Consider the following 24394-nt stretch of genomic DNA (forward strand, 5'->3'; position numbering starts at 1 on the left):
CTGCTCCACGATACGTTTGTCGTCAACCCATTGTTTGAGGATTTACAGACACAGGATGAGCCATTTTCCACAAATATGACCGGAAACACATCGAGATCACATGCCAGGTGAAACCACACAGGTGGCAGGTTTGCGACAGAACCTCACAAACACATCTGTTCCTGAACATCTGGCATGCAAAGTGTCAATACGTGCTGTCTACCTAAGCGCAGCAAATTAAAATAGAATTTCAATAAAAGCCCCCTATAATCCCTTCCAGATTTCCCCTTTGATGGATCCACAAGAAAAATATTCAGATGCTTTTTTTTGCTGACAATAATAGCGTTACCATAAATGAATAATATTTATGTATTTAAACAGTACCTTTCATGATTGTAGGTGGTTGAATGACCCCCAAATTATATTCTTTCTAGGACCTCATACCGCCTCAGACTGACTCTGTTAGTAAGGAAGAAATGGCTCTGTGAAACATTTCTATTCAATTGAATAAATATTTATTTATATAGTGCTAATTCACAACACACGTGAAGCCACTTTAAAAAGTCAATTCAATCAAATCATACAGACAGATTGGTCAAAAAGCTTTCTATTTAAGGAAACACTGTAGATTGCATCAAGTCTTGATAAGCAGCATTCAGTCCACCGGAAAGAACGTAGAGCCACAGTCGGCAGTCGTCTGCATTGTTGATGGCTTTGCAACAATCCCTCATACTGAGCCTGCATGGAGCGACAGTGGAGAGGAAAACTCCCCTTTAACAGGAAGGAAAACCTCAGCAGAACCGGGCTCAGTGTGAACGGTTATCTGCCTCGACCGACTGGGGTTAGAGAAGACAGAGCAGAGACAACAAAGCACAGAAGTGCACATTGATCCAGGAATCTTTTCCATATTAAAGCATATAGCAGCATAACTATAGAGGTAGCTTAGGGTAACATGAACCACTCTAACTATAAGCTTTGTCTAAAAGGAAAGTTTTAAGATTAATCTTAAAAGTAGACAGGGTGTCTGCCTCACGGACCAAAACTGGGAGTTGGTTCCACAGGAGAGGAGCCTGATAGCTAAAGGATCTGCCTCCCATTCTACATTTAGAGACTCTAGGAACCACCAGCAGACCTGCAGTCTGAGAGCGAAGTGCTCTGTTAGGAACATACGGGGTAATCAGAGCTCTGATATATGATGGAGCTTGATTATTAAGGGCTTTATACGTTAGAAGGAGAATTTTAAATTCTATTCTTGATTTAACAGGAAGCCAATGAAGGGAAGCTAAGATTGGAGAAATCTGATCCCTCTTGTTGATTTTCATCAGAACTCTTGCTGCAGCATTTTGGATCAGGCTTTCCAAAGCAGCCATATGTTGTGGACTGGTAATAAAAAAATTATAATAGTCCAGCCTTGAAGTAACAAATGCATGGAGTAGTTTTTCATTGTCGTTCCAGGACAGAATATTTATAATTTTGTGCAATATTCTGGATTTGAACAAAGGAAACCTTAGAAACCTGTTTAATATGTGATTTAAATGACATGTCTTGGTCAAAAAGAACACCAAGATTTGTTTTGTTTTTTTACTTTACCAGAGGCCAATTAATGCCATCCTGATTAAATCATTGATTAAGTTTCTTTTTGAGGCCTCTGTTTCAGAGATGACAACTTCTTTGTGGTCAGAATTTAAAAGCAGAAAATTTAAATTCATTCAGGTTTTGATGTCATCAAGACATGCCTGAAGTCGAAGTAATTGATTGGATTCATCGGGATTTATAGATAAATATAGCTGTGGAAACTGTGGAAATTAATTACAGATAGGTCATTACTTTGTAAATGTTCACATAGTTGATCAGCAACTACTTTCTCTAGCATTTTGGATAGGAAAGGAAGATTAGATATAGGTCTGTAATTTATTAATATTGATCAAGAGAGGGGTTCTTAAGTAAAGGTTTAATAACAGCTACTTTAAAAGCCTGTGGTACATATCCATTTACTAAGGATAGATTGTCTAAAATTAATAAAAGGGAATACTTCCTTAAATAATTTGATTGGGTCTAATGTACAGGTTGAAAGTTTAGATGAAGCTAAAATTTTAGATAGCTCAGAAAGCTCTACTGGGTCTAAGCAGTTCAAACACGATCAGGTTTTAAAGATTCATTCAATGCTGCCTCACTTACTGAGGACGAGGTGATCATGTTTGGAAGGATGCCACTTATTTAATTTTTAATAGAATCAATAAAGAATCCCATTAAAGTCATTACAGCTGAGAGCTGAGGGAATGGATGGATCAGCAGAGCTATGACTAAGTTTGGCAACTGTACTGAAGAGAAACCTATGATTATTTTTATTCTCCTCTATTAATGATGAAAAATATGCTGCTCTAACTTTGCAAAGGGTCTTTTTTTTTTACAACAGTAGACCGTTTTTCCAGATTAGGTAGGATTCCTCTAGATGCGTAGAGCACCATTTTCTCTCCAATTTCCTAACATTGTGCTTCAAGGAACGCAGCTCTGAATTAAACTAGGGAGTCAGCTTCCTGTGAATAATCACCTTCTTTTTCAAGGGAGCTACGTTGTCTAGTACAAAATGCAACGAGGACGTGACGCCATCAACAAAAACATCAATTTGTGAAGAAATAACATTGCTGAGTTCTGTTGTGTTTTTCTGTGATACTGAAGGAATTAAAAAAATAAGAGGGAGACAGACTCTTTAAAGTTTGATACACATTGTCTGATAAAGGTCTACTATAACCTTATTTTGGGGGTGGAGGACTCCGTTAAATTGAACCCAAAGATTATTAAAATTGGTCAGATACGACAGAGTTGTGAGGACATACTGTTAATTCTTCACAATCAATGCCATATGTCAGCACAAGGTCAAAAGTATGAAGGTAAGAGTGCATAGGTTTGTGCACATTTTGAGAAAAAACAATTTAATCTAGGATAGTTTTAAAGGCTCCATTAAAGTTATCACATTCAGATCCAAAAACTGAGATTACACAGCATTTCTGCTGTGTAATCATAATTTGGTCTGTAGGGTGCAATAATATCTAGTTGTTTCATTCCAGACAAATAAATGACCTCAATGTCACTCAGAGATTTAAAGCAGGAACACATTTACCCCTTCATACTATCTTTTTAACAAAGATAAGCTCATTTTAATGCCGTGTGCAGCAGATTGCCCCGCTGCGCCATTACTGGGACATGTGTCCGTCTGTGGAGGACTATCACCAGATGGGCTTTCTCAGAGGGAGCTTGGTCCAAAACTCCTGTCCCCATTTTCAGGGACATTTTAAGCCTTTTAAAAAAGGCAATCGGTAAAGTACACACATTTGTCATTTCTACTGATGCAACAACGTTGGTGTAACAAATAACATGATCTCACACAGTTTTCAATGAAACCAATGAGGACATTTTGTTTTTCTATTTTGAAAAATTAGAACATTTTAATTATTAAGCCTAAATAGTAAGGGGATAAAGTGACAAGGCTAACCTTCATGTGCAAATGTGCAAGCATGTTCTGAAACACGAACAAAATGGAGAGAAACATTTCTGAACTGACAGCAAAGGAAGACCCCTCTGCCCCCGTTCCTGATGTACCGTCTGTAATCCTTTGCGTGGGAGTGCCCTATATAGTACGTGCAACACTCAGTGTCTTAACAATCATATTAATAAGCTCTACAACTAAACACATAACACAAGTAATGACTCATACAATGTTTTGGTGACCCAAAATATGATGGAAATTTGAAAAGCAATAACATCTTTGCACATACAAACACATGTGAGTTTTGAACAACAGGTTTCCCCCAAGGGTTACCCCGTATTTAGCTCCATCCACTCTAATCAGCTTTCCACTCGCACATTCACACATTGGACAAAATCTCAGTTTCATCCGATCTCACCAACAAATAGATTTGCAGTTGTGATTGCTGTAATAGTTGGTTTAAAACACGGGGGGGATCAAATGGACAGCACAGTTTTTAGATTTCTATCTTTAAATAAACAAAGATGAATGGGTAAAACATTCACAAAGAGGGAATTAATGTATGATTTTAATGGTCAAATAGTCATACAAAAATAATAACAGAGGGTTTCCATTTTAAACACTATTGGATAAATTGTTGAACAACTAAGATCAAACATAAATTATTCTCTTCATCAAATCCCAGATCTCCATTTTTTCTAAATTTGCTTAACTGGACATGCTTGCCATCCAAGTTACTGTGTATAAAATGTATATATCATTTAATATAAACGAAGCCTTGATGCTTAAGAACGTTTAAATACGTTCAGTTATTTGTTTATTTATTTATTTATTTTGGTGGCTTCATTCCGTTTTTATCAGCTCCCATCGACGGGGTTGTTAAAAAAACAGGTCTGCCCTCTTGTGGTAATCATATAGTATTACATGTATTACACAGAATCCGAAGGTTGAACAGTTTGTATTTGTTTTATAATTAGAGTATTTAAATTAGCTAAAGGAAATTTTTTTTAGACTTAGTAAATAAAAAAGTAAATGCATACACCTATCACTGTATGTCTATACTAGAAAGCTATTTTATGTCATAAAACTATGACAAAATATCAAAAAGTTACAGCAACAGAGACAGATTTTTGTTGGACATCAGATGAAAATGAAGGATGTCATAGGAAAAGTTAAAAACGAAGAATACGGTAGCAGAATTAGCTAACTATAGAAACTGTTATGAGTGACACCCATTTATTATTTAATATTAAATTAATATTTGCTTTAACGAATGTTTGGAGAAATTTCTTTTGGCAGATTGTTCCTCAGCAACATGCTTTTTGTAGGCATCAACTAACTTCTGGCACAATTCTGACTGGATGTTTGATGACTCTTCTTGTCATAATTGAACAAAACTGCTTTGTTTCCTGGCAAAGACTTAGCCTGCATCCGAAAACGTTCTAATTATAGCCCCTATTTCCTGTTCCTTAATCCTTCATGAGGTCAACAGCAACAACTCCATCGTGGGTAGGAAAGGAGCTTCGGACTGCTGTGCCAATTTCGGACAACCTTTAACACATACTTCATTACGTGTTGGAAATGCACATAGATGATCTAGTCCAGGGGTCAGCAACCTTTACAACACGCAGAGCCGTTTCTGCCCTCGGTCCAGCTAAACACATTTTGTGTAGAGCCACAAAGTTACACATCTCCCTGAAACAAGAGCTTGTTTCTATAGTGTACAACAAGAGATTTGTTTATTTGTATTTTTTTAAATTAAAGATGAAGTTTTTATTATTTAACCAACAGTATTTTTGCATTTAGGTTTAATGCATTTTCTTCAATTGGACAATTCAATTTGATTTTTATAGCAAATGGCATCAAAATGATGAAAAAGCAAGTCGTTTGCAACCTATTGACAAAAAGATACTTAATTTATCTATAGTACAATATTCTATACACCATTAGTTTCTTTCTTTCTGGAAATGTTATGCATATTTTGCAGAACTAAATAAATCCAAACGCTAGCCATTTTAAAATACCTTTAAATTACCGCATTTTTGGTCCAAGTTTTTAAGAGCCAAAGCTGAAGGTGTAAAGAGCCACTTGCGGCTCTGGAGCCACAGGTTGCAGACCCCTGATCTAGTCAAATCAGAGCCTACAGCCTTCCAAAAAAGAAATACAAAGCAAGTGTTCTCTCCGGACATTTTTGTTTATTTATGTGAGTTGGGCTGTGCTCATATGTCATGTCACGCAAAGGATTGTGGGGTTCCTAATTGCTCCCTAGAGCCTGTAAGGGACATTGCTGGCTCCCTATGCTAAAGGAGCTATTGTAGGAAGTATACAAGCTCCTTTTCCTACCTCCTTCCTTACTGACTGCACTATTCAGACAGCACTTGGATAACATGGTGAATTCGGACACATTTCCTCTTTGGCTTATCCATTAGACCCTTTCGGATGCAGCCTTGGCTTTCTCAAAATTTCCAAGGTTAAGATCCTGAGGTAATCCAGTGGGTCCAAGGTTGAAAAGGGTAACTCTCATCTAGTTGTTGATCTGGGATGAAATTGAAGAATTTTGAGGTACTCGTGTTTCTCCATTATTCCCTAAACTTTTTGCAAAGCCCAATTAGCACCGGCAGCAATACAACCCCCATAGCCTGACGCTGCCACCGCCATGCTAGACAGCAGGTATAGCATTTTCTTGAGTTTGAAAGCCTGTTCCAAATACACCCCTTTGGTGTCTTTTCTAAATCTCAAGAAAGGTATGTGGATAGTCCCAGTGGACAAATACATTTTTCAATCAGGCATAATATTTCCATTTAATCCCAAATGATGAAAAAAAAAGAACAATTTTTTGTTCATGGTTGGCTTGAGTGTTTGTGGTTCCAGTTGAACCTTGATTAGAAGTAGGTGTTCTAACAGAGCAAACTCATCGAATCCACAACAAATAATATGGTGAAGACAAATCAGGCTTCATAAAGTTACTGATAACATGTACTGTATGCTTACAACCAGGCTGCACAAGGAAGCCAACCAATCTAAATACCCTTCACTGGTTTGTTCTGAGTGGTCAAATATTTAGCCAGAATTATATCAGGAGCTTGTTAATGGCTACAAAAAGGAAGAGTTTGACATGCTATAGTCTGAGGCACATTTATCAAAAATATTTGTAGCAGATGTATGTATTTGTAGGGATGTACGTGTTTGAGTCTGTTTTTTGACTTTTGGCCATGTGTGCACAAGAGGAAATGTACAACAAATTCAAACGTGTGCACTAAAATCTTTATTTTAAACAGAACTTTAATGTTTACAGTGTGACAATTTCATCTTGAAATGAGACTGCTCCATGTGTTTTCCAGAAACAGCAACATTTACTACGTCATTCGTGACAAAAGTGAGGTTCTGTCACCTTCAATCTAACCGAAAATACAGTCAAATTTAATCAATTAGATTATGTTATTCGATGAGACTCATTTGCCTGATTAAAAGGACCCTTTGAAAAAACAAACAACACAACAACAACAAATGCATTTAGGCAGGTTTTAAATATACATTTTATTAAGCCCACTTTTTGTGTACTTCTAACCTTCAGCAGATTGAATGAAATTCTTTTTTCAACTTTCTTAATGTGTAACCACGTTAATAATACACCTATATTTATTGCTATGCTTGACACGTGTATCAGGTGCATTTGTTCTGTCAGAGAGCAGTTCAATGGTACCATACTTTCCCACCCCAGCCATGTGATGATATAATAAGTAGATAATAAGTATGAACTTTTTTTTATGTGTATTGCTCAATACACTCTCAAGACAAGTTATGAAGTTATGTAACCCTACAAAGAAACAAATCCTCACCCAGTTGATGTTTTGTTTTGTATGCTTTCTAAAACCTGCACCTCTTTGTGGCACTTTGAAAATATAGCTATATAATGCACTATACGGCTAAAACACTCTTATCTAAAGCCCTAAAACTGGTCAACATCTCTATATTATCATATGAAATGAAATATTACCTCCTTCCAATGGAACTGTACTCTGACCCCGGCAGAACAACACATAGAAATAGAAGAGCAGAAGCCACATGCGCGCCTGGATAAAGCGTCAATGCCCCCGCCACGTTGTGAGGGGCTGTTTTTGTCGTCCTTTACAAAGAAGAACAAAAAAAGCCATGCAAGCTAGGAGTTTTGACTCTTTGTGGAAAACAAAACAAGATATAAAACGACTCACTACATTTCCCTCAATTCGGTTCCCTCAGTCACCCTTTATACTTGATTATACTGTAAACATCTTTTTTAACATCAGTAATGAGTTGATAGAATCAAATATACAATAAATGCTTATATATAAATTAAAATATGCTGAATTTAAATTAGGTAATTCGTTTGCTTCAATTTCCAAGCACACCTGTTGTTATTTTCAAGGCTAACTTGCCACTCCCAATATGGCGCATGCGCCGGCGTAACTTCCCAACTCGCGTCTGCTCTTCAAACATCTACGGCACCACAGACGCGCCCTGCTTTACGTGCTTGGTTTTGTCGTGCGACTGACAGGCTCTCGCAGCCAATCAGCTGCTTTCACCCACAGAAGGCGGGGCTTCTATTACAGTACAGTTTATCCAACATGGCGGTGACGTCGTTCGCCTGATAAAGCGTTCCTAAGTTCCGTCAGTTGTAAGTGGAGACTGCTGTAACAAGAGAGCGTACATTTAGGCACATCACCGAAATTGGAGTGGCTGCCGTTTGCGTCTGGAAATGAAAGGGAAGGAGCGATCGCCGGTGAAAAAACGCAGCCGCGGGTCCGACGACGGCAGAGACCGAGGAGGAAGCTACCCGAGCAGCAAGAAGTCCGCAGCCCTCTCTGCCAGCAACGGCTCCGCGCAGAGCGGCGCGTCCTCCAGGAGATCTTTGCCCGGCGACAAGCGAGACTCGGACGGCCACAGCTCGTCCAGCCGGGCCGGTAGCGGCTACGACTACGGCGCTTCGTCGGGGAACAAGGACACCGCGGCGGAGGCGTCCAGCAGGCCCGGCGCCCGCAGCGAGCCGCGGCCTACGTCGGCCCCAGGAAGTGAGTACAAGTCTCTGAAAATCAGCGAGCTGGGCTCGGAGCTGAACGACGAGGAGATCGAGGACGGCCTCTTCCACGAGTTCAAGAAGTTCGGCGACGTGAGCGTGAAGATAGGCCGCGAGAACCACGAGCGGGTGGCGTTCGTGAACTTTCGGAGGCCCGAAGACGCCCGCGCGGCCAAGCACGCCCGCGGGAAGCTGGTGCTGTACGACAGGCCGCTGAAGATAGAGACCGTGTACCTGAGCAAGCGCAAGAGCCGCTCCCCGGTGGGCAAGGACGGCTTCTCCGCCGGACACAGACCCCTCCACCCCCACAGGACCCAGTCTCCCCCGGTCCAGGCGTACAGGGACTACCGGCTGCAGCAGCTGGCTATGGGGCGCCTCCCCGCGCCTCCTCCCCTTCCCCTGCCTCCTCACCTCAGGGAGCTGGAAAGAGACAGAGACGTGCCGCTGTACGAGGCCCCCCGCTGCAGGCCCCCGTTCATCCCCCCCGAGTGCTCCGTGTTCCGCGACGAGGAGCTGCTGAGCCCCGAGGACGAGCAGCGGGCCAACAGGACGTTGTTTCTGGGCAACCTGGAGGCCGGGCTGACGGAGAGCGAGGTCCGGAGGGCCTTCGAGCGGTTCGGGCCCATCACAGAGGTGGACATAAAGCGCGCCGTCAGGGGCCAGAGCACCACCTTCGGCTTCATCAAGTTCGAGAACCTGGACATGGCCCACCGAGCCAAGGTGGCCATGTCCGGCAAGATGGTGGGCCACAGCTCGGTGAAGATCGGATACGGGAAGCCCAAGCCCACGGCCAGGCTGTGGGTGGGGGGTCTGGGCCCCTGGGTCCCGCCGGCGGCGCTGGCCAAAGAGTTCGACCGCTTCGGCACCATCAGGACTATACACTACAGGAAGGGGGACTCGTGGGCTTACATCCAGTACGAAAGCCTGGACGCCGCCCACGCCGCGTGGACCCACATGAGGGGCTTCCCCCTCGGCGGCCCCGGCAGACGACTCAGGGTGGACTTTGCCGAGTCTGAGGCCCGCTACCCCCAGCAGCAGTTCATGCAGCTTCCTCTGCCCGTGCCCCACTTCGACCTGGAGCCCTTCTCTCACCGCCTGGCCGAGCCCGTGCGAGTGAGAGACCACACCCCGCCGCTCCCCGGGCGCTTCCGGGACCCCTGTTCGTCGGCCGAGTGGGCGGGCCTGAGCGCCCACGACAGGATGAGGGGGTTCAACCCGGTCGACCACCTGGACCGACGCCCCCGGGAGGCCTGGTCCGTGGAGCGGGAGCTGCAGGGCCGAGACCTCAAACGGAGACATTTGGGCGACGGCTGGAGGGCGGAGCGCTCCTCGCCCGACAACGGCGACTTTGGCCCGCGGCGTCACGGCGGCTCGCTGGAGCGCAGCCCCGGGGGGAGCAGCCGGGACGGGGGCCGCTACAGCGACCCCGAGCGCCTGCCCCGCTCCGGCAGACCCAGCCCGGCCAGAGAGCGGCAGAACAACCACGCCGCCGTGGGCTTCGGCGAGAAGAGGAAGCGGACGCGTAGCCCCTCGCAGCCGGGCGCCGCCGCCGCCGCCGAGAGGGAGAGCAAGCGGAGGGCCGGAGACGCGTCCAAGAGCCCGGCGAAGAAGGACCAGCGCCCGGACAACCCAGCCAAGCCCTCGCCGTCCAAGTCCGGCGCCGACGGGCCGAAGCTGAGCCAGGCGTGGGAGGGCGTCCTCCTGCTGAAGAACAGCAGCTTCCCGGCGGCGCTGCACCTGCTGGACGGGGACATGGCGATGGCCGCCGGCCTGCTGGTGGAGGGCCCCACCGGCGGGAAGGTGTCCCAGCTGAAGATCAGCCAGCGCCTGCGCCTGGACCGGCCCAAGCTGGACGAGGTGGGCCGCCGCATCAAGGCCGCGGGGCCCGGCGGGCACGCCGTCCTGCTGGCGGTGCCGGGGCGGCCCGAGGACGCCGGCAGCCCCGCCGAGCGGCCGCTGAAGAACCTGGTGTCCTACCTCAAGCAGAAGGAGGCGGCGGGGATCGTCAGCCTCCCCGTCGGGGGCGGCCGCGACAAGGAGCACAGCGGCGTGCTGCACGCGTTCCCGCCGTGCGAGTTCTCGCAGCGGTTCGTGGACGCCTCGGCCAAAGCCTTCGCCAAATCGGAGGAAGACTACCTGGTGATCGTCATCATTAAAGGAGCCTCGTGAAGAAAAAGTCCCAACAGACGTTTGTTGTTGTTGTTGTTGTTGTTGTTCACCCGTCTGTCCAGGTGTGAGGGTCTGACTAAACGGCGTAGGCCCAGTGTGATCTGTGGGGGGGGGGGGCTTCATGCTGTGAAAGGTTTATTAAGAAGAAATCTGAGCTAAAGATAAAGATTATTATATTACGGTAAACGGATGGACTTCACTCAGATTACGTTCTGCTGATTACAGGTTAGACTTAAAGGGAGCTGCTTTATTCTGAATAACTTTCCTCCATCACAAAAACAAACATTAGAGAGAAAACATTAGATTTTGTCTGTTTGCTTTTTGTCCGGGCCTAAATTTAAGTCGCCTCCAGTTTTATTTAACCGGCTAATATTCAAGACAAAAGTTCAGTCTGATACGTTGTGATCTAAATCGCTCCTTCTTTTTTTTTTTTAAATGTTTAAAATCTTAACTACCCCTGACTGAATTAGGTTTCTACGCCCGGTTGGTTCATGCATGACATCCTGTGGAACAGGAACCTCACCTGTGGCCTTGGTGTCTGTGTTTTTGGAGAAAAGTGGATCAATCTTCAGGTTTTTTTTAGCAGATCTTAGGTTTCTGCTCCGTGTTAGCAGCTACCAGCTTCCTTACCTACAGCTCCTTGGTCAGAAGCAGCTCAAACCTGCAGATTTATCCACTTTCCTCCCAGAGTCTGTAGCCCATAACTTCTCAGAGATGTTCAGCGAAGTTCTCCTGGGTTCTGGATACAGATGATTGATCTAGGCTAAAGTTAGACGATGCAGGGACACGACGCCATGTTTTATTTTTCCATGTGTATTATTTTTTTTTTCTCTAAGCACTGCCAACAGCATCGCCTGTAAAGGTGTTTTGAAGAGGATGGAGACAAAAAGCAGACGTCGTTCTTCTAAATTATAATTTTTTCTCCAGTTTTTTCCTTTTATCTGATTACTGGTTGAAATTTTTCTTTCATTATAGAAATCCAAAAGAACAGTGAAAAAAAAAAGAAGCAACAATCTGGGATCACATATATATATTTATGCATTGCTTTTATTATATAGATTAAACATGACTCAGCCGTCTCTGTGAGCCTTAAAACAGCCGAGTCACCGTCACGTATGAGCCGACGCTGCTTTCTGCCTCCTTCCCCTCCCCAGAAGGTTTTAGCTGGCACGTTGGGTTTGGTGTTGACTGTGTGTGTATGGGGGGGGGGGGGGGGGGGGTAAAGCTGACGCTGTTTTCACCAAAGCGGTGATGAAGATCTCTGTAAACGACGGCCGTCCCTTTTGTCTGATCTGGAGTCTGGACGCGGAGGACGACGTTTGTGGACTCGAAAGGAGCGCTGGAGCGCAGCAGACGGCCCCTTCCTGCCGTCATCTGAGAAGACTTTTACTCGTTGATTTTCATGCTTTGATTTAAAATACTGTTTTTTTTTTTTTTAATTGAGAGAGAGAAAAAAAGAGAGAGAGAAAAAAAGTATGTGCTGTAAACTCAGGATATCTGGAGACAGAAGTGGAGAGAGCATCCGTGGGCCTAAACTGTCAGACAAACACACGAAACAAACGTGCGGCGAGCACTTGATAGATCTTGTTTTTAATAAATTTGCTCTTTCGTGGGAAAGACGAGTGCCTCGGAAGATCAGCCTTTTGTGACCTGTTCTGTTCTGGGAAGTGGTTTTATCGAACCGGAGAGGCTTTCACCTTTGACAGCAGGAGCGGCCTCCCGGCGGAGAGGCGAGCAAAAAGCCTCTCGGTTCTGTGTTTTCATGTTACTGAATGACCCTCCTCCTCCTCCTCCTCCTCTTCCTCCTTGTGAAGAGCTTTCGAGTGGCCTTCATTGAGATGGAGAGTCTGGCCATGCTGTTTACTACCGTTTCAGCAAGTCTAGAGTCCCTGAAAGCCGGCCGACTGCGACGCCGACGCCGCGCCGTCCCCCTGCGGAAGGACAGCGAAGCGGAGGAGCGGTGTTTGTGTGTAGAGTTTTCTTGCATTGGGAGTTTTCAAGAGGAAGGGCCTCTGCGTTTTATAGGGCCAGACTCCTTCACACGGCAGACGGCGCTGGAGAGGAGAAAGGAAAGATCCGAGTTCAAACTTTAGTCGATTCCTTAAAATCTGGTTCATGCACTTTTAAAGCTGCGGGCGAAAAGCGACGCTGTCAGAAACTGCTGCTGGATCTCGCCTCCTGACGGCAACGCCGGCCCCTGGAGGGGCGGCCGGGGGGGGGGCAGGGGGGGCCCGTGGCTCGGTCTCCCTGTGTGTGGCCCTGGAGCTGAGGGGATGAAACGCCTGTGGCTGAGCTGCAGGTCTCCACGGGTAACGTATGGAGTGGGCCTTAAGGCAGCGGTACGTATCAGTGTTAAGTCACTGTGGACATGTTGTGGCCTATTTTAAAAAACCTGCTACGTCAAGGGATTTACCAAGAGACAAAACAAGCATAAAGTTTCTTATTTTAAATCTAGGTTATTATGTAAAGGGGGAAAAAAAAGTTGCTTTGATCTACTTCCTTTTGCTGAATCAGCTGAAGACTTGCAGGACAGCTGCGACCGAGTCAGCACCACAAACTTTCTGTTCAAAATAATAATCTTAGGTTTTATTTAAGGCCCTAAAAGCCTTAAATACGTCCCCATAATATGAGAATTAAGAAAGAGCTAATTAAAATAACGATTGAAAATATAGTAGAAAAACAAGTTCAAATGTGTATGAAGGAAAACTAAGGGAGGGGGGATGAAAAAAGTTAAAAGCGCATGACTTCAGAATGTTAAATTAAAAGGTGGGTGAGAAGATGACGGTAAAAGCTCAGGATTAGACTGATTATAAATAAGCGCTTTGCCCAAAAACCTCAGCGACACTCATCTGATCTTAAGGGGATCCATCCTAGAGGCGAGAACTGTTTATTAAATGTCAATTCTGTCATTTGGGATTTTTAAAACCCTCCTCAACCGCAGACCACGCAAATAAAATTAAAGCTTTTAAATACCACGGACCAGAGCCATGAGAGCTTTATAAATAAGTTGAAAAATCTGATCCCTGAAGGCCACAGGCAGCCATTGTTTAACCCTTTATATTTAATTTTATTTCCCACGCAGCTCAGAGCAGCAGCAGCTTGTAGACGAGACGTTCCTGTTTTAGGGGGCAGCAGATAACAGAGCCTCGCAGGATGAAGGAAATAAAAGCAGGACTTAAAGTTTCACACCTCCCACACAACAAACCTGCGAAACTGGCCTGTTTCGTGTTCAGGCCTTTCAAAATCCAAAGTTCTCGTTTCCTGATCCACTATCAGCTCATCCTGATAACCTGTACGTTTCAAGTTGAACAAATGCAGCTTCCTTAAGTTTAAACAGCACGAAATCTTGGCTTTCAAGCCCTGTAGTAAAAAAAAAAGATTAATGTGAAATAATTAGTCTTTTTATTATTTAGAGACTTGATGTTACTGGATAGCCTCAAACTTAAAACCAAAACATCATAAGCCATTTCCAGCTGTTCAATGATGGCTTCCTGGAACAAGTTTGCTGCTTTAAATGTCATTAAATCATTAACGGCAAAAACTGCCGACTCGGTTTACTCAACATGTCAAAGGTGAACAGTATATGCAGCTTTTATAGAGCTCTGATAACCAGGCGCCGCGTTAAAGAGCCACGCTTATTGACGCTGTAAATGCTTAAATATTTCCTGGGATGAAATCCTCGTTACATTTAACAAACAATGGAGAGCAGCGGCCTCAGAGCCAGCCAGGCCATCCTAGATGCAGAGCTTTAAGCTGTCAATGCCGGGCTTTCCTTTGAGTGAAGGCGGATGTTGATGGTGTTAATTGGGGTTCTCCACTCTGAGCTGCCTGTGATTTAGATGATGATGGATGAGCAGCTGACGGACGTGTGGGAGACTGAAGGCCCGGCCCACACTGTGTGCAGGTAGCAGCGGTATGCCAGGTATGTAAACAGTGTTGCAGCCATATTGCTGCAGAGCTGCAGGAAACGGAGCTCTAACCCCATTAGGACTTTTTCCTGTCATGATCGTGAACTACAGGCTGCACTAAAATGTGGTTGAACCGCTCTTATCTCCGCTTACGTAGTTTCTGCAAACTTTCGCTGCATTCATTTAAAATGCTGCATGAAGTCTTTGACTTCCTCAATTAGCATGTTGGCGTCTAAACAGGCGCTCGGAAACCTTTTCAATATAAACTGCTGCTTTTTGTGAGGGTCGTATTTCTTCTTTTTCTGGATTCCTATAGGTTACTGTGGGGTCAAAAATCTTTTATCCCTGACAAGGCTTAAATAGGCGCTGATTCGTTGTAAGCCATGCAAACAATTAGTTATATAGTAATTTAAGTTTACACGCTCATTCGTTGCCTCTGCTGTGGATATTTTTTTATGTTGAGTTTTTAGGAAAAGCTTATTGCATTTTTTTCTCTAACTGCACAGGTTTGTTGTCCTTCATGTTGAATTCAGGTGTTTAATAATTTTTGTAATAAAACTACAATGACCAGAAATAATACTACAATCACCATCCATAAAACTACAATGGCCAGAAATAAAGCTACAATGATCAGAAATAAAACTACACTAACCAGAAATAAAGCTACAATGACCAGAAATAAAACTACAATAACCAGAAATAAAGCTACAACGATCAGAAAGGAAACTACAATAACCAGAAATAAAACTACAATAACCAGAAATAAAGCTACAATGACCAGAAATAAAACTACAATGATCAGAAAGGAAACTACAATGACCAGAAATAAAACTACACTAACGAGAAATAAAACTACAATGACCAGAAATACAGCTACAATAAGCAGAACTGAAACTACAATAAGCAGAAATAAAACTACAATAAGCAGAAATAAAGCTACACTGACCAGAAATAAAACTACAATAAGCAGAAATAAAGCTACAACGATCAGAAAGGAAACTACAATGACCAGAAATAAAAGTACAATAACCAGAATTAAAACTACAATGACCAGAAATAAAACTACAATTGACCAGGAATAAAACTACAATTGACCAGAACTGAAACAGCAATGACCAGAAATAAAACTACAATGACCAGAAATAAAACTACAATTGACCAGAACTGAAACAGCAATGACCAAAAAATAAAACTTCAATGACCAGAAATAAAACTACAATGGCCAGAAATAAAACTACAATAACCAGAAATAAAGCTACAATGATCAGAAAGGAAACTACAATGACCAGAAATAAAAGTAAAATAACCGGATATAAAACTACAATAACCAGAAATAAAGCTACACTGACCAGAAATAAAACTACAATAACCAGAAATAAAGCTACAACGATCAGAAAGGAAACTACAATGACCAGAAATAAAAATACAATGACTAGAAATAAAACTACAATAACCAGAAATAAAGCTACAATGACCAGAAATAAAACTACACTAACCAGAAATAAAACTACAATGACCAGAAATACAGCTACAATAACCAGAACTGAAACTACAATGACCAGAAATAAAAATACAATAACCAGAAATAAAGCTACAATGACCAGAAATAAAACTACAATTGACCAGAACTGAAACAGCAATGACCAGAAATAAAACTACAATGACCAGGAATAAAACTACAATGACCAGAACTGAAACAGCAATGACCAAAAAATAAAACTTCAATGACCAGAAATAAAACTACAATGGCCAGAAATAAAACTACAATAACCAGAAATAAAGCTACAATAACCAGAAATAAAGCTACAATGATCAGAAAGGAAACTACAATGACCAGAAATAAAAGTAAAATAACCGGATATAAAACTACAATAACCAGAAATAAAGCTACATTGACCAGAAATAAAACTACAACGACTAGAAAGGAAACTACAATAACCAGAAATAAACCTAAACTGACTAGAAAGGAAACTAGAATAACCAGAAATAAAGCTACAATGACCAGAAATAAATCTACAATAACCAGAAATAAAGCTACAATGACCAGAAATAAAACTACAATGATCAGAAAAGAAACTACAATGACCAGAAATAAAAGTACAATAACCAGAAATAAAACTACAATGACCAGAAATAAAGCTACAATGACCAGAAATAAAACTACAATGACCAGAACTGAAATAGCAATGACCAAAAAATAAATCTACAATGACCAGAAATAAAACTACAATGATTAGAAAGGAAACTACAATGACCAGAAATAAAGCTACAATAACCAGAAATAAAGCTACAATGACCAGAAATAAAACTACAATGATCAGAAAAGAAACTACAATAACCAGAAATAAAACTACAACGATCAGAAAGGAAACTACAATGATTAGAGACATTTTCAAACAAACCCTCCCAACAATGCAGTCAAAACTGACTTTTCTGCTCAGTATAGGGAGTTAAAATCAAAATGCTTTAGCTATGTTATCTAAAGTTTTATAGTTTTTAATATTTGTCATTCACATGGGTCCTTAATCTTATAAGGTCTTAAATTTGCATCTATGAGTCCTGATGAAGCGACGCAGTTACAAGAAACAAACATAGTTCCTAGCACCAATAATTTCAGTCGTCATGGAAATTTGTTGTAGCTATTTCATGAAAACTTGGCAAAACATCTGCTGAAGGCTTTGCTTTTGAATTATTTCTATTTTTTTTTTTTTTTACTTTTTAAGACTCTTTTCAGGTCTTTGTGTGTTTTTGTTTTTGTCCAAGATGATGATGCGGGCCAACAGAACAACACGAGGCTTCTGTGACGGAGGCTGCGGAGACTCGGCTGTTTGTGGAGGACTAAACTGACCAAAATCAAGAGAGAATACAGAAATAAAGAATGAACACGAGGTCTGTGGCGGATTCTGCCTTAATACCAAAATTTATTGAGAATCTCAAAGCTTTGTCGCTATGAATTAAAAAAAAACTTGGAGGACCAAATCTGCCAAAACTAAGAATCAATGGAAAAAAATAAATGTGTAGCTCACTTAGATAACTATTACAATTCACTTCAATGCTAATATAGCTAATTGTTTTGATTTCACTTTATGGCTGAATTATTTTATGAAGCCTGTTATTTATTTGTGTATTTTGTCTTTATTTGGGGCAGATCTGGTGCTGCACAGTAATTATCAGTCCAGTTATTCCTGTCATCTAACATCCCTCCATTTGATCCTGAAGCAGTGAAATTATTGCAGTTTTTTCACCGTGCTCATTTCCACTAACTGAAATCTTTTAATTTTTTTTTATTTTTATTTTTTACCTACCATAAATGTTCATGCTCTTTTATTTAGTTAAATCCTGTTTCTGTTTTTTTTCTCTGTAGCTTCTCTTTCAGAGTATCCTGCCGGCTGGGACTAACCATTAATTAATTTCCTGAGTGTTTCAGGTCAAGAAAGAGAAACACATCTTCACTGATGAGGAGAACAAATAAATCCACGCATGCCTTCAGTTCGAGGTAATCCTAAAACGGCGACCAGCTGCACCGGTGAGTACAAGGCAAGTACCGTTTAAATCTTCACACTATTTATGTATCCACTTAAATTATATTTACCTTTCATTGTTGTGCATAAGCTGTGATTTGTGCTTGAATAAAGGCCATTTTGTTGGGAAAACGTTGATATTCTTGTCTTTTTTTTCTCTCACAATGATCCAATTGATTGAAAACAGAAGGTAATCTGTAACTCGTCCTAAAAGCGGGTAGTTTGAGTTGTTTCTCAGTTTTAATGTTGCTACCCGATGGAAACGCCCACAGCTGTATTTAATGAGATTCAGCTGACTATCGCTGATTCATTTATTAGTGTAGAGCAGCCGTAATCCGTGTTAGGGAGGGTGGGTAGCGCCTTGAAAAAGTATTTATACTCCTTGAACTTTTTCATATTTTGTCACATTACAACCACAAACTTCAAGGTCTTTTATAAAAGATTGAGGAGCCAAAGCAAAACTATGCACTGGTTTAAACGTTTCTTACTGGTACGTGAGTGATTCCAGTTATCTATACCTTTAATTACCTCCATATGCTAATAACTAACACTTATTTTGGGGGTGCATCGTATTAATAAGACTGGGGTTGGTGTAGAAGCCGTGTTTAGGCTGCAGCATACTGTATATGATGTCCACTCTCATTAAAAAATATTTTCTTTGGGATTGAACTTTCCAGCCTTTTCCTTCCATTTCTCAATCATGTACAACTTTGCTGCTTAAACGCCCCATCTAAAAAAAAAACTAAAACAACACATTGCAGTTTATTGTTGAAGCAGGTCAAAATGTAAAAACAAAAGTTAAATACTTTTATAACATACTAGATACAGGCATTTAATATTGGGTTATCTTAGGGGCCCTTTTTAACCTGTTTACTACTTGTATGGGTCCCGTTTTTAAACAAATCGGCACCCAAGTGATTAAAAGTTGCATCCTACCTGCTTTATAAGTGATATCCTTAAATCTCCTATTTTCTGCATCTGTTCCTTCTCCCTCTTCTTGTTTGAGTATCTGATGAGGATTAATTCAGACTGGATCAGGACATCTAGAAGCGGATCAATAACTTCAGCATCATTTCAGCCGAGCCTGTAAAATCAGGTTAAGTCTTGATTTCTCCCCCGCAGACAACGTGAGGTGTTGTTTGGTGGCCACTAGATGGCAGAGGCGTCTCTGAGCGTCGCTTTGATGCACTGCACAGTCACTTCATCATTCATGTGGGTCTCCTGGGAGGAGCCTGAGGAGAAGATGACTCATCTCACTCAGCATCCAGTCCTCAAAACTCAGCCATTCACTGTCAGCAGGCGCCGTCTTGCACTGCTGCCATCTGCGTCTGCTGATGTGTGCTGGGCTCAGACTTTCTTCAGGCGGCTGCATTTGTTCTAATTATAATCTGTGATTTTATTTCTCAAAAGGGTGCAGCATCCGTCTCTCTCTTGTTTTACAACCGACAACCCTCCAATGAACATTTCTATTAATTTGCATTATTTAACTGTTTCAATCATGCATCCCATGATGCAGGCTCGGTACGAGGGATTGCTGCAAAGTGGCAATACAATGCAAGCAACTGTCTTGCTGCTGCTACATGCTCATCCATGAGGAGTGAATGACTGGATGCAATCTTCTAGGTTCCCTTAGATCAGTGGCGTCCAAACCTTTTGTCACGTGGGCCAAAATTCTCAAGTCAAATGTACTCGTGGGCAAAGAAAAAAAAAAATATATATATATGGTTTTGTTTTGGCCTATATATATATATATATATATATATATATATATATATATATATATATATATATATATATATATATATATATATATATATATATATATAAATATTCAGTCTATCCTCTGCAGTAAGAGTAAAAGTAACTTGATACTATAAAAAAGAGGATGCAAAACACCTGGTTTGATAGACAAATACTGTGTTTTATATATAGCATTTTACATAGTAAGGTTTTAATATATCAGGAATAATTTTGCATCAACTGCCTGTGCTGGGGGGCAAAATTTGTGTCATTCTTATAATGCTGTTGGGGGCCGCACAAAATTAGCCCAGGGGCCGCTAGTGGCCCCTATAGGGCCGTATTTTGGACACGCCTGCCTGAGACAGAAAACCTGTATGATTTGAGTGAATTAAGTTTGTAAAGAGCCTTGAGATGAGGTGTTGTGAATTGGTACTATATAAATAAACTGAATTGAATTCATTGACCATCTACTTTAAATTCATTATTGCACCATGCGCCTGCACAGCTGGCCTATTTTACATGCAGTAAACACGGTAACATGAGGAACATCCTTGCAGAAATGCATTAATCATTCATCCAGCAGAGCAGCAGGTGAGGCTCTGAGGATCTTCCATCATGATTACTGTAATTAAAAACGAGCTCTTATATTTAAAAGTTTCTTTTACGACTTTGCAGCAATGGCTGATTCTGTTAAACACAATTAGCTCTTCTAATATGAGCGTGTAAGATGGGACATTTAGATAATGTCAGAAAAAACAGATTAAAGGAAGGAACAGGAGGATGCAGAGTGGTCCATCTTTTCAGTGAGAGCTCATGATCAACCAAATAAGGGTAAAAATCCAGCAAGATGCGAATGTTGCCAGAAGTACGTACAGTCAAGGGGCAACAAATACGACTCCCGGTTTCCGCTCCAGTAATCTGTGTGGTCTCCTGTTTCACCCTCAAGTGAGCAAGATTGTCATTATTGTAACAGAGAAACATGAAACCAGCACGCTGAGGAAAGCCTGGCAGCTTGCTAAATGGACACGAGCCTACGTTATGAAGCACATACAACATCTGTAGTTTATACTCTAGCTATCTAAATTACCTAACACCCCAACCTAAAGTGGTGACAAATCATCATCATCATACAGAAGAGTTGGTATCTGATGACTTATTACAAGAGTAAAGCTACATGTGGCTACAACATAGACTGATTATAAGGTTTCTGCTGCTTGCAAACAAAAAGCAGAATATGGATGGTAAATATTAGATTAAAAAATCAAGTAATATCAATAAATAAAATGGAATAGAACATCTGTTAACCCATTTCTGTAAAACGTGATCATCTCCCATTAAAGAACAGAATATTGAAAGGGGTGTCCTCACTTTTTCATACGACCGTACAAGTGTGTAGTCAGGAACAATAAGACACCAAATAGACTCAAGTCCACTTCAAAACCGATTTATTGCTCCTGAAGAAGGGCAATCTGGTCCAAATCTTCACTTAAGCAGGATGTTGAAAAGTTCGGGTTCAGCTTTTCCTTTGAGGGAAAACTCCTCAGAAACTTCCTGCTGAATGTTTTGCTCTTTACATCAATTAGGCTTTGAGCAACTATATGAAGAGTCAAAATGTAGTGGTTGGAAAGCTTGGTTACATTTTCATCACTTTAACTTTTTTCGGTTTTCAGTCAGGGCTGACCAGCTGACAAGCAGCCGTGGACCACAGAGCATTCAAACATGGCATCCTGGTCCGATACGTCAGATGTTCTTTTATTCAGGGTGGATGAAGTTGGTTTGAGAATCCAGAGCCGGACCAAGATTGTTTCAGGCCCTGAGCAGAATTAGATGTGAGGGTCCAATTCAACTAAAAAATTCACCCAATCGTCAATTATTTATTTAATTAATTTGCCGTTGCAGTGTGCAAAATCGAGACTTCAGCGCAAAAGAAATTAAATAAATTAGCTCCGTTAAATTATTACTGTCAACATAGTTATCAAATTATAACGTTTTTGGCTGTATGATTACAACGAGTACATTAGCCAGTTCTTTAATAAAATATAATAATAATAATTTGTAAATATTTTAAACCTTGAAGGAAATTGAAAGTTAAAAATGTCAAGTTTTTTAATTTATATAAATCTTTACCACCTTCATGCACTCCAGCTGGACCCCTGCTGGCCCAGGCTATTGTTGAGCACATTTCAGCTCTTCTTCATAGAAGGGCTGCCAGCGCTAGCTAATTTCAGCATACTGCAACACCCAGGAACGCTGGATAAATGATTAAAGGAGGAACTGAAGGAAAACAACAAGTTCAATGTTTTGATTCAGGCACTAAATTCATCAGGCTTCCCTCCACTCCAGCATCTGTGTTATTGGCTGGGCAGACAGGAGCAACATGTGAAAGCACCACACAGCGAGTCTCAGGGCTCAAAGGATCTGCAGCTTATGGCCTGGTGCCACAGACTGCAGCAGACCTTCAGGGGTCGAGGGAAGTATACGCTCCAATGGATCAGGGTCGTTTAAGCTGGAAATAAGGACAATTCAAAGCAGATGGTCTGATTGCTGCGGTCGATCTGTGTAGATTGAAATTTATTAGTCGTTAAAAACTTCCTGAGATCAAAACAAGATGTTTAAAAAGCCAAAAAATTTTTTTTGGTGCTTAAATTCCATAAGTGGATGCAAAAGTTGTGTAAATATGATGTAAATATCATAAAGATTATTACTAAAAACATCACAATCAGTAGCGTGTAAAAATATATCTCGTTATTGGTTTACTTTGTTGTAAATTTGTTCCATAGTTAAAGATTGTGAGCAGCGAAAACATTATTGAAAAGTTCTACTGATTTACAACAATCAATCATTCTATCAATCAATCATTCTTTTAAGCAGTAATATTCTTTTCAGTATCTATTTTGGCCGACTGTTGACAAGGTAACTAAATAAAGCTCAAATCCAGGCATCTTTTAAATAAAAGCAGCTTGTGCACTTAGCTGTGTTTGTGTGTGTGTGTGTGTGTGTGTGTGTGTGTGTGTGTGTTTGTGTGTGTGTGTGTGTGTGTGTGTGTGTGTGTGTGTGTGTGTGTGTGTGTTGCCGGCTCTGCTAGCTGCTATTTCTGACGGTGTTTATGAGGCTTCTGGCTGGCTGGATTGGATGGTTTTGCTCAGGGCGGGGCACTAATGGCCGACAGCATTCAGTAAATGGAACTCACTTTCAGTTGTTTTCCCTGGGCAACGAGTTGCTCTGGAGGGTTAGAGGTACATTTGTGTTGTCCAATCTGAAAATCCCACTGAACAAAACATGACTGCGCTTTGATGGAAAGAAACTATGCTGTGATTAAACTCCTCTCATTTCCCTGATTAATGGACGTAAATGTAACCTTTTATTAACCAACACACTTCACATGACAAAAATCTGCTCAGGTTTATTAAACGCTTTAATGTTTTGCCAACATCCAGAAGCTTTGAGGCATTTTATTGGTATATGTGTCAGGTGATGTGGTATCTGGAAAGTGTGGAGTGCATTTCTTATTCAGCTCCGCTTCACATCTACTCTGACCAGCTTCCCTGTCCGTGCCGAATAAAAGCATTCCCACATCATGCCGCTGCCACCACCATGCTTTGCGGTTTGGATGGAGGGTTCATGGTGACTTGCGTTGTTTGCTCTCCACCACATGGTGTGTTGTAGTTCACACCAACATACGTGCACTGATCTCACTTGCGTGGCTTGTGGCAAACAGAAAACAGGACTTCTTATGGCTTTCTTTCAAGAAAGGATTTCTTCTTTTCACCCTTTTAGAAAGACCAGATTTATGGAGTGTAGACCACACAGTCATCCCGTCAACAGATGCTCAAACACGAGCTGTGGATCTCTACAGCTCCCCCAAAGTAACCATAGGCTTCTTGGCTGGTTCTCGGATTTATGCTCTCCTTGCCTGGCATGTTTTAAATACATTTAAAATTAACTATTGATTATATGTCAGGGTCAGTAAGCGCAGATGCGCGATGGTCACTGTTTTTTAGCCTCTCTGGCGGTCGCTCAGAAAAGTCAGTTTTGAAGAACATGTGAAATAAAGACTAAAGCTGACGCTCAGTAGATTCTGTGAGAAAAGTACTTTCTATTTGGGTGAATATGTTCGTAACGCTGTGTTCCCTTTTACTTAATCTTCTCTTTTTGCTGTAAATGAGACAGGTCATCAACCTTGATGAATTATTATAGTCTTTAATAGAAAATGAAAAGCACAATGGTTATAATGGTTCGGTTGTACAAGTCAGTGCACTGAAACCTTCAAAAAAAATCGCTAAATCAGTGTTTCACAAAGGCAAAGTCGACTGTTAGAGCAAAAAGGCACATTTATACTTGAGATTTAATCTCGCTTCAATATAGTATAACATTAGTCAAGTTATTTAAATTGCATAACAGTAGTACTGCATACTTAATGTAAAGGCAAAAATAAATGCATCAAAACTGAACCCCTTACAACAATAATATTTGAGCTTTGCATGTTTTGCACAATGCGAGCATCTTAGGCTTAGCCCTGTGAACAGCACAGCAGGAG

The 24394-nt window shown here is 41.6% G+C and overlaps 1 protein-coding gene and 1 long non-coding RNA gene across 3 annotated transcripts; both read left to right on the plus strand.

Annotated features, from left to right (window-relative positions):
* Positions 1–7764: 7764 nt before the first annotated feature.
* On the plus strand, positions 7765–10911 carry LOC105927198 (RNA-binding protein 15-like). Its single transcript, XM_036151377.1, has one exon. The coding sequence runs from the start codon at positions 8202–8204 to the stop codon at positions 10686–10688; it is 2487 nt and encodes an 828-aa protein (XP_036007270.1). The 5' UTR covers positions 7765–8201; the 3' UTR covers positions 10689–10911.
* Positions 10912–13277: 2366 nt separating this feature from the next.
* LOC118567132 lies at positions 13278–18249 on the plus strand. 2 transcript variants are annotated; one of them, XR_004933504.1, is made up of 3 exons: positions 13278–15893; positions 15936–17485; positions 17973–18249. It is a non-coding gene; the product is annotated as an uncharacterized LOC118567132 (long non-coding RNA). The 2 variants fall into 2 exon arrangements; XR_004933505.1 differs by having other exon boundaries at positions 13278–15616.
* Positions 18250–24394: the final 6145 nt, after the last annotated feature.

This window comes from Fundulus heteroclitus, chromosome 20 (genome assembly GCF_011125445.2).
Source record: "Fundulus heteroclitus isolate FHET01 chromosome 20, MU-UCD_Fhet_4.1, whole genome shotgun sequence".
NCBI classification, from domain to species: domain Eukaryota; kingdom Metazoa; phylum Chordata; class Actinopteri; order Cyprinodontiformes; family Fundulidae; genus Fundulus; species Fundulus heteroclitus.

Excerpts from the sequence above, each read along its gene's own strand:
- LOC105927198 (XM_036151377.1), top strand. The coding sequence starts at position 8,202 with ATGAAAGGGAAGGAGCGATCGCCGGTGAAAAAACGCAGCCGCGGGTCC.